The 11,099-nt window shown below is 34.7% G+C and overlaps 1 protein-coding gene across 1 annotated transcript in view; it reads right to left on the minus strand.

Moving 5' to 3' along the window:
• LOC107296992 (TNFAIP3-interacting protein 3-like) overlaps positions 1–7,684 on the minus strand; it is a 39,553-nt gene extending 31,869 nt beyond the window's left edge. The window contains exons 1-2 of the mRNA XM_015826345.2: positions 7,625–7,684; positions 6,539–6,627 (exon numbers count right to left, since the gene is read on the minus strand). Of these exons, the coding sequence (XP_015681831.2) occupies positions 6,539–6,627; positions 7,625–7,684 (149 nt within the window). The remainder of the gene's footprint in view (positions 1–6,538; positions 6,628–7,624) is intronic.
• Between the last annotated feature and the right edge of the window lie 3,415 nt (positions 7,685–11,099).

Raw genomic sequence — 11,099 nt, forward strand, 5'->3', positions numbered from 1 at the left:
GGTTGCTGGAATTGAGTATGTCTAGTCTAATGAAGAGAAGGATAAGGGGGGAAATGATAGCAGTGTTCCAATATCTCAGGGGCTGCCACAAAGAAGAGGGAATCAAGCTATTCTCCAAAGCACCTGAAGGCAGAACAAGAAGCAATGGATGGAAACTAACCAAAGAGAGAAGCAACCTAGAACTAAGGAGAAATGTCCTGACAGTTAGAACAATTAACAAGTGGAACAACCTGCCTCCAGAAGCTGTGAATGCTCCAACACTGGAAATTTTTAAGAAGAGACTGGACAACCATTTGTCTGAAATGGTATAGGGTTTCCTGCCTGAGCAGGGGGTTGGACTAGATGACCTCCAAGGTCCCTTCCAACTTTTTTTTTTATATTATTATTATTATTATTATTATTATTATTATTATTATTATTATTATTATTATTATTATTATTATTATTATTATTGTTGTTGTTGTTGTTGTTGTTGTTGTTGTTGTTGTCGTTGTTGTTGTTGTTATATTCTGTGGGCCATAGATGTTCTAGTATGTTAAACAATAAAGAATCGTGGAATAATTATTTTGGTACTTGGGAGGAAAACAATGACTTTTAAGCAAAGATAATTACCTTGAAAAGCTATGAAGGAAACTTGAGTAGGCCATGTGATGCACATTTCTACTTTAAAGGGGCTTCCTGATTTGTTTGTTTGTTTGTTTGTTTAGTCTGTACTATATCTATTTCAAATTTACCGTTACATTTTGGTGAATTTTCCATCTCATATCTTAAATTAAATGGCTTGATGAAATTTATTAACAAGGCTGGAAGACACAACTGAATGTCAAAAGAAGAAAAAAGATGATATGCACAGAGTGTGGATTATTCAAATTTAGGATACAATAGGTTTTTGGTTTTTTTTTTAAACTGGGGGGGTCTTGTTTCAATACGTCTGAAGGAGAATCCCATAAAAAACTGTGAGCAAACTATTCTTTGGGATACTATATTCCCACCAGAAGACATTTGTACTGTTTTGATAGCTTTGTGACAAATAAAATCTCATGAGATGAAGCTTGTTTCAAATGCATTTAGTTTCACTTGCTTTCTTGCTATGGAGCAGTTACAGGCCAATAATGTGATACTATATTGGGATTATAACATGGTTGTGTAGAGACAAAACTAAATTGTTTTATGCTTTGGGAAAAATAAGCAATAATAAAAACTTTTTGATATTCCTTCAATTGCCACCCCCAGCAAAAAAAAAAGCCCCCAATTCTGTTGCTTTAGTAGCTCTAATCTCTGCATGTTTTTAATAAGCTCTATGCCCTTCAGTATAACTTTATTAAAAAATAATTGTCCGTAATTTATATGCTAGATATTTGAATACAATCCTCTATTTGATTGTGTGTTGGTATGTCTAAGTGCGAGCCTAAATGGAAGCCAAAGACAAGCACCAAGGCAGCTAAAATATCTAGCTAAAAGACAGTTAAAATATCTTTGCAGTAAAAGTGCCCAAAGCATCATCTGGAACATGATACATGCTATGTTTGAAATGTCAGTTCTCCAACATTAGTTCAAACTACTAGAGAAACAAGCTACTTTTCAGTATATTGTTGACAATAAAATTAAATATTTATAAACTTATCCAGAATGAAATGGTTCAAAATCAGAACCAATGTTATAAAGCATTCAGATACGTAATTATCAGATTCAAATTGCTGCTGAGCTCATATAGTGTATTGGTATATGGGAATAACCTTAAAGGATGAGGGGAAGATATGCTGCTTACAGAAAAAGCAGCTAAAAGTGGGGAAGGCCACAGGTGATTAATGGACAGATAAAGAAACTTAGAAATGATCCCTGTTCCTTCCTACCTTCCCCTCTCCCTCCCTCCTCTCTCCTCCTCTCTTCCTTCCTCCTTCTGTTCCTTCTCTCCCACTCTCTCCTTCCTTCCTTCCTTCCTTCCTTCCTTCCTTCCTTCCTTCCTTCCTTCCTTCCTTCCTTCCTCCTTCCTTCCTTCTTTCCCTGGGGCAGGATGCAGTGACTTCACAAATGGCCAGCATGATACATAGAAAGAGTCTGGCAGAGAGGGTGCAAGTAAGAGAGATTTACCCACTCCTGCCAGATTCCCTATTGACTTTCTCACTGCAAGCTTCTAAGGCTGGAATTTGCAAATCCAGACCTGTAACTTGACTGAAAGAGATGCAAATAATCTCTTTCATCCAGGATCCTCTGGAGCTGCTGTGCAATCATTTTTACTCCACCCATGGTTCATATTTTATTTCTCTTCAGGTTTTCAAATCATTTTACCCTATTGCCAATTTTTATGTTGGAAGGTTCTTTTTCCTTTCAGCCACAATTCAGAATTTGGGAAGAAATTCATCATTTAAAATTTCCCAGCACCTCTTTATCACCACAAAAGAGTTTCAACTGTGGATAATAGCACAGATACATCCCACTGATAAAAAAAGTTGGCAATTTTAGAATAATAGTCCAGAAGTGAAACCCAAATATGCTCTACATATCCCTACTGTAGGCCTGGCAATTACTTATTTGATAAAGCTTCTTTGTCTTCAGTAGACATTTAACTGATATGCAATCGAATTCATGTTTCACCTATATGTTCCTTGTCTCTTTAAACCACATCAGTGTTTTTTTTCTATTCATTAAAATCTGGACTGTGAAATAAAATACAAGCAATCCTCAATTTACAACAGTTTGTTTAGTGATCATTCAAAGTTAATACAGCATGGAAAAAGTGACTCGACAGTTTTTCATACTTATGACCATTGCAGCATCCCCCATGGTCATGTGATTAAAATTCTGACACTTGGGACCTGACTCATATTTATGACGGTTGCAGTGTCCCAGGGTCATGTGGTCTCCTTTTGCTATCTTCTGGCAAGCAAAGTCAATGGGAAAGCCAGATTCATTTAACAGCCATGTTAGTAACTTAACAACTGGAGTGATTTACTTAACAACAGTGGCAAGAAAAGTCATAAAATGGGGCAAAACTCACTTAACAATTATCTCACTTAAAACACAAATTTTGGAGTAAATTGTGATCGTAAGCTGAGGACTCTCTGTACATCAACTGGCATGTCTAACATACATGTGAGCTCTTTGCATAATATTGTACAATGAATTTGAGGGTGGGATTATTATTTTTTTTATCAAAGGGCATTTGGGAAAAAAAGTACAGCATTATTGTCTTTCTGTTACTATAGTCCAGCTTTATCCAATGTGATAACCTACACATATATTTGATTGACAGCTCCCATAATTTCCAGTTAACAAGTTCTTAATATTTATTGATAGCACCAGGTTCCAAAGGCATCTGAACATGTATTCAGACATGGAAAATAAATTGAAAACTACACCACAAGAAAACAATTTGCATTGTCTAACTCTTGTTTGCGTCAGCTAGTATAGCACCTGGCTGATCTGAGAAGGTAAGGGTCAGCCCTATTTAGTGTTTTAATGGGAAATATTCTGGAATTCCTATGACTATTCGCTAAAATGAAATGCTGGCAAATATGCACTGAAGACAGCAACAGCAAACAAAATGTTTCTAAGAAAACTGCATGGATGCAGTCACTAATTAGATGGAGCTTTTTCTGAGGCTGTATTCAAAAATGTGCATAGGTTGCTATGAAAATAATCATTCTTTCTTCTTTAAGAAAAGGGTACTATGGCATAATGTAGATAAATATAGATTTAAGTAACATATAGGCTTGTAAATTAGGTAGGAAAGAAAAACACCACTTTCATTCCATTCTAAGTCAATCAAAACATCTGCTTGTCACCCCATAAATGTCCTGGTGCTTCTGTTTCCCATATGAAAAAGGAATGGTGCTTTAAAGGACAGCTAATAGCTGGCAGCTATTTGTCTGTAAAATGGCACATCTGGAAAACTAAACATTTTAAAATGTGGATAGAACCAATTGTTTCCTAAAAGTTTCTACTTATTTTTTTTTGAACCATAGAAATAACAAAGCCAAAACAAAAATAGGAAGTAATACTTAGCATGGAAATATCTGGTTTGGGGGGAAAATGCAGAACAAAATCTGCATCTGTATCTGCTCAATTATAATAAAAGGGTAAATGCTTAATATCAAGGCAACATTTGGTGTCCCCAAATGTCTTGAAAAAGTTTTGAACAATCTACTCAGCAATCAGAAATGACATTTTAGCACAAGTATTCCATCTCAAATAGGTTGTAAATATACGGCAACTAATAAAGAATATTTTTTTACTTTTCTTTCAGTCACCAAATTCATTATATAGCAGCTGCTACCTCATCTTTTTTTCTACTCAAGAAATAGCTAATGTTATTAAGAGTTGGGATATATTCAGAAAAAAAATTTCTTTTACCAAACCATTGCCAGTTTTGTAGCTTTTTTTTAAAAAAAACTTTCTGTAATTTTAATATTGTAACTTTGTTTTATTTTAAGGCTTCTCAAACACTACCTTTTTAGAAGACAAAATGAGCATTTTATAGCTACTATATAGTTACAAACATTTTCACTGAAGCCACCTGTTTGAGAAGGTTATATGGCGACAGTTGCATCAAAACACTATATGACAGGGTGAGAACCCACTGTAGTATTCAGCAAGCAAACAACTGGAGAGCAGGTTCCTACATGAACAATTAAGGCAGAATGGGTATTCACAAGCATTTATCACAAGATGCTTGCACAACATGCAGGGGAGAAAGGAAGAAAGAAGGCACAAGACCAACTATATACCCTGTCATTAATAAAAACATTTTGGAAAAGTAGAATGCAACTTCCAAGATCTGCAAGTGGGCATCACCCTCTGCCCAGAAGCTACCATATGAGGACAAATCATGCACTACAAAGATTGTTTAGAAGTAGGAGAAACTTCTAATGTAATTTACCAGAATCCCTGCATGGATTGTCCTTGTGATTGTAGGACAGAAAGGGAGGAAGCTAACCACAGAGTGAGTGGTTAGATGAGGAGACCCAAACTTATTGGCAGCCTCACATTGCAATGAACAAGGACATACATTCAATTTCAAAATTACTAAGATTATTGGTCAAGCAGGGACAAATATAGCCAGAGAAATGATTGAACCCTGGAACATAGGTCCTTCTCAATCAACAGGAGTGCTGATTTACCACTAGCTTAGAAGCTAAGGGTACAGAGGCACAAGGAACGACCTAATAGCTGGCCATCAACACCCCAATTAGCATTTAAAACCCACCTACAATCAGGCACCATATAAATATTACACATAATAATGTCCAGTGCACACATTCTGGAGAGAGAGAAGTTCCCTGAGGATGGGCTCCAGCATGAGTCTAAAAGCTTAGAAGAATAAACCTCTAGTCCCAGTAACCAACTCAGCATGGATCCTGCAATATTATCCTGGATCTAGAACACATATGTTTGCCTTCATTCACAATAAAATCAGTTTTTTAACACTAGCGTAACTTCGAACAATTGCAATATAGAGCAGTCGTAAAGCAAGGTCTACCTGTGTAAGAAGTGCAATCTCTAAGCACCTTTTGATATCAATTACCATGTTATGTTCAAAGACAGGTTGTATAGATGAAAATATAGTTGTCAACCTTGCAAGACTTGGCCAAAGCCATTTTCCTTGTTTCCGGTTGCCACAAGATGGGGGGGAATGGGACACTTTCTATTAGACTAAACATTTTCCTATTCCATGGGAACCAAGGTCATTTCTGTTTTCCTCAGCTGGGGAGGATATTTTTAGTATTAGAAAGGCCATCTAGGTGTGTTATTGAGGAACGTAGTTGATTGCATAGCCAGCGAGGTAACTTTGTATTACTGTTGCTTTTGGGAGGGGATTTTAGTCTTGGTTTCACTTTTGACTGTGCCGATACTTTGCATCCAATAAACATGTTCTCAGAGGAAACCTCAAACCTCAGAGTTCTGTTTTATTCGGCCTCATCTATCAGAACCATGACAATAGTTATATCCACATCTATCTATTGATATTATGTGAATCAAATCAGAGTGACTGTGAAACTGCCTACACATTATGACAGATGGAGATCAGTAACTGAGGCTGAAGCTTAGTGTTCAGTCTGCCCTGTATGATTGTACTCAACCTTCAGTAACTTGATCCAGCAAGATCATTATAAACCCAAATAGCCTGATAACTCACAGTATTTTCTATATTTTGCTGGGCCTCCAAGTAAAACTTTTGCTGTGTAGTACTAGGCCTGTACAGCAATGCATGTTCTGTGTTTACAGCACTAGCTAAAGGCAGATTAATACTATGAGATGCAAAACAAAGAGAATATGAGGTCCTGGAGACTATGAGTGTTTGTCTGCTCAGCCTCAGACAATATCCCTGACCTAACTGGAGCCTGATCCAGAGGTAGGTTCCAGTGAATTCATTGAGAATTACTTCCAAGAAAGCTTGGATTGGAATGGATTATATATTAGATAACCAGCATGAATGATTTGTCTTTCCAGTGTTTGTATTTCATCCATTTCATTCACAATTACTGTAGCTAGACAGATTGTAGGTAATCAATGGGCAACATTTAACAGAATGTAATACCTTTCAGAATCAGAGGACTGGCTGATATGCATATCAACACATTTCTTCTTCAAGCTTTCACCTCTGGTTTTAACCTGCCTTTTGTCTTCCTAGAAGAGAAGAAGAGACATGAAGTTGACACCAACTTTAGAAAAATACGGGGGGATTTTTTTTGTTTATTTTCTCCCAAAAATCAAACTGAAAAAAAAAACTGAGCCATGTAATTAGCAAGTATTTTTAATAAGTATAATTTGCAATAAAATATGTTTAATGAAATAATATTTACATTACACAAAATATATAATAATTTAATAAATATACATGCTGCCATTGTCATACATTCATCCCTGAGATAGGTATAACACAATATTTTCCAGCCAGTGATGTTTATGTATTTTGCCGAGCATATGTATTTTGCTCCGATCACACCCTGAACAATAAGCAATTTGTCCTGTCTAACTTGGGTTGAAAAAGCAAAATATTCAAACAAACAAATACATAAAATCATAAAATAATGTTATGAATTACATATGTATATCACATATGTTATGAACAACATAATTTAATTTTTTGAAATGTTGTAAGCCGTCCGGAGTTACCTATGTGTAAATTGTGTGGCTATATAAATTTGTTTAATAAATAAATAAACTCAAATTAAAAATAAATTCTGCTGCTATGGATCAAAGGTCATTTTTTTCCTCTTAAAGTCTTTTTAACCAGTCAAGTCTTTAAAAAAATTCTAAACACCACAAGGGAAGCAGCCATGTTGATAAAAAGTCATTGGAATTCACTAAAGTAATAGTCCTTTTATAAATAACTATAGTAATGATCGCGAATAAGCCTGATCTAGGTCCTTAAGAAATGGAGTTAACTAGAGCTGCTTAGTGAATCTTCTGTAGCTCTATCTACATCATGAATCTATGGCATAAAGCAAGACTGGCCCTTATTGAATCCCAACTGTACTTAAATGTAGGATTTCTATAATTGGTAGTTTTCCAAAATATTTTAAATGCCACGAACCCTGAAAGAAATATTAAGAAGCCAATAATTGGTTTGAAAATCTATATTTTGGCCTAAAATATTTTCATGCCTCTGAGCCATACTCACATCTTGGGAGACTAATTTTGCATATTCATCTAATTTCTGAATAACAGTCTCTTGCTTCATATTTATCATCTATAGCAAACAAATGTTTCAAAGCATATATGGAAAGGACATATCATTACTTCCCCTCAAGAAAAGTCTCTTAGGAAGTTAAAGCAAATCAGGTGACATTTTTATCTTCACAACATTTTGAAAATACAAAAGGGAGTAAAACTTTTTCCTACATGAATAAACTCTTGCATCATAATTTAGAATTATATAATTATAATAATTAGTGTTAACAAGCTGTGCAGCAGACTTTAGATAATTATAAGATTTATGCTTATAATTTTGCTTTAGCACTATTTCATAAATTTCAGTCTGATCAGTCCTATAATGTTACATTAAAATACTACTATTAATAGTAGTATATCTAAATATATATTTGTAATGATAACTGTGTAGAAAAAGCAAACAAGTTCCATTAAAAAAGACCAAATTTAAGCTAATACTTAATATTCACAACTGTAAAATCCACAAAGTGGATTGAGCTAACTTATGCTTCTGACAATTATAAACAAAAAGCAGTTATCTTGGTTATCTTCCTCACTCTAAGCAAGCTCTTTTTGATTGCAGCACACTGACTGCATCTTCAAATGTAGATTTATGTTATAGCCTTAAATTTAGAAATGTATCCACTACCACACATAGTTTACAATGCTTACGATGCTAAACAAAATGAAATTAAAATTTGAAATTCTGTATAATTAAATTGATTAGTTCCCAAAAGGTTGAATGCATTTCATTTTGTGTTGTACTTGGTGTCATTTATACCCCAACTTTTCATTCAGACAAAGATATTTTCTTCTCTAGGATTGCAATGTCATTGGATAAGGCAGATACTGGAGAGCCATATGCTTGGAATGCTATATTTTGGACTCCTTAGCTTAAGAAATAAGCAAAAACCTAATAGTTAACTTTTCTCAATTACCCAAGTTTGTTAGTAAGTCGTATTTGATTTGTTCGACTTATTAGATTTATTGAATTGATTTTTTAAAGATCACAATATAATCTGTATGTATTTTAGTGTACATTTGTATAATATCTGTCTACAATTCTGTATAACATACACAGTTTCTGAAAACAGATTTCCTTAATACAATCAGTTTCAGGACATTTTTTCATAACCGCTTGTACTTTTGAAGCTACATTATTTTGGGTGAAATTGCACTACAAAATTAATAAAAGTAAACCATCTTTGCATCTAAATAAAGGTTTTGGCTAATTCATCAAATAAAAGAAATAAAGAACTGCTGCAGTACTCACCATTATCTAAATGCAGAGTTTGTGCTCCTTAGATAATTGTAGCCCTTATTACAAATCTCTCAAAAGGTCATGTTCAGGGAAATCCAGTTTTAAAATATTCACAGAAAAAAAGCTGCTTAATCATATCACACAGAATCACAACCTACGTAGCTTAAATAGAAAGTATTCAAAGTGAAAGAGCACAGAAAGGATTCCCTCACATTCTTCAAGGTAATAGATCGTGGAAAAAAACCAAAATATTTCTTCCCCCTCATCTGAAGGGACCTTCGTGGGCGAAATAAATGTCCTTTGTGGTGGAAAATGAGTTAATCAAGAAGAGGAGTCCACCCGAATACAGCCTTAAAGTAGTGTATAGCGTTTACAGTAAAATTGAGTACCGGTAAGTTATTTAATCATTTCAAGAAAGGTACATGATGCTTTGTTTTAAAAGATTAGCGATTTCCCTAAATGCTGAATTTTTTCTTTCATTCACATAGCTCATTCACATGAATTATTTTTGTTTCCACAAGAATCATGAAGTAACATTTATTTTTATATATTATAGTAGATACCAGCCTGTTCCTTGAGATTGGTTTCTTTTTCTTTTTTAATTTTACAAAAATATGACTTTACAGTGCTTGTTAATAACCATGGCTTTGATTTATATTAGGGCTGCTAGGAAAGACCTTATTTACATTCACCAACACTTTTTAAAATCAAATGGCTTTCCTAATAAATCCACCAGAAGCAGTTATTAGTGGGATAAAGCCTCTTCCTTTTCTTCAGTGAATGGTAGACCTCTGTAAGATGTTATAAAATAGAGCCCCAACATTATCAGTCATAATTTTAGTAATAGTGAATTATTCAACAATCAAATGTGTGCTGCAGCTGCCAAAAAGGCCAACACAGTGCTAGGCTGCATTAACAGAGGGATAGAATCAAGATCACATGAAGTATTAATACCACTTTATAATGCCTTGGTAAGGCCACACTTGGAATACTGCATCCAGTTTTCATCACCGCGATGTAAAAAAGATGTTGAGACTCTAGAAAGAGTACAGAGAAGAGCAACAAAGATGATTAGGGGACTGGAGGCTAAAGCATATAAGGAACAGCTGCTGGAACTGGGTATGTCTAGTTTAATGAAGAGAAGGACGAGGGGGGACATGATAGCAGTGTTCCAATATCTCAGGGGCTGCCACAAAGAAGAGGGAGTGAAGCTATTTTCCAAGGCGCCTGAAGGCAGGACAAGAAGCAACGGATGGAAACTAATCAAGGAGAGAACAGTTAGAACAATTAACCAGTGGAACAACCTGCCTCCAGAAGTGGTGAATGCTCCAACACTGGAAGTTTTTAAGAAAAGACTGGACGGCCATTTGTCTGAAATGGTATAGGGTTTCCTGCCTGCGCAGGGGGTTGGACCAGATGACCTCCAACTTTATTATTATTATTATTATTATTATTATTATTATTATTATTATTATTATTATTATTATTATTATTATTATTATTATTATTGCACTTATTAGTGTGAAAAAACTAAAGGTGTAAAAACCTTACTTTTTGTATCAATAGGAAGGTAAATTAGAATAAATTAAATATAATTGGATCAGATAAATGATTATGAGGGAATCCTTGTACTATAAGTAAAATAATGCCAATGGGCATATAGTAAGAAGCCATTTTATTTCAGGGAAAGCGATAACACTCCAATGTTCCCTTTATAAGTTTCAGTAAATAGATAGGCCTCCTGGAAAAGCCCTGACCTTCAAACCCTTTCATAGAACTTTGAAAACTTGGATGATTTACCAGGTATTTTGTCCAGGAGCTTAGGCTAACCCTGTTGGTTATGTATTTTTATTATTGGAATGTGTTATTTGCCCAAATTGCTATGCATTATTTTTAATTGTTGGGTTTCTATTTGCATTTGCTTTGCATGTTATCCAAAGTCACTGTTGTGAGATATGGATATAATTTCAATCATCCAATTAATCAATGCAAATTATTTCACCAAAGATTCTAAAATAATTGCACATGCATTCAGTCTTACATAGATGCCCATACACAGACATACATATTGGAAGAAAATTAGTACTTTCTAAATAATGTTCTGGCCTGTTTTTATTATACTGGGGAATGGACATTTGAATTATTCTTAATCTGGATGTTTTTTAGGAAAACCACCCATTATGTA

Source organism: Protobothrops mucrosquamatus, unplaced genomic scaffold (genome assembly GCF_001527695.2).
Source record: "Protobothrops mucrosquamatus isolate PMUCROS unplaced genomic scaffold, P.Mucros_1.0 scaffold3068, whole genome shotgun sequence".
In the NCBI taxonomy this organism is placed as follows: Eukaryota; Metazoa; Chordata; class Lepidosauria; order Squamata; family Viperidae; genus Protobothrops; species Protobothrops mucrosquamatus.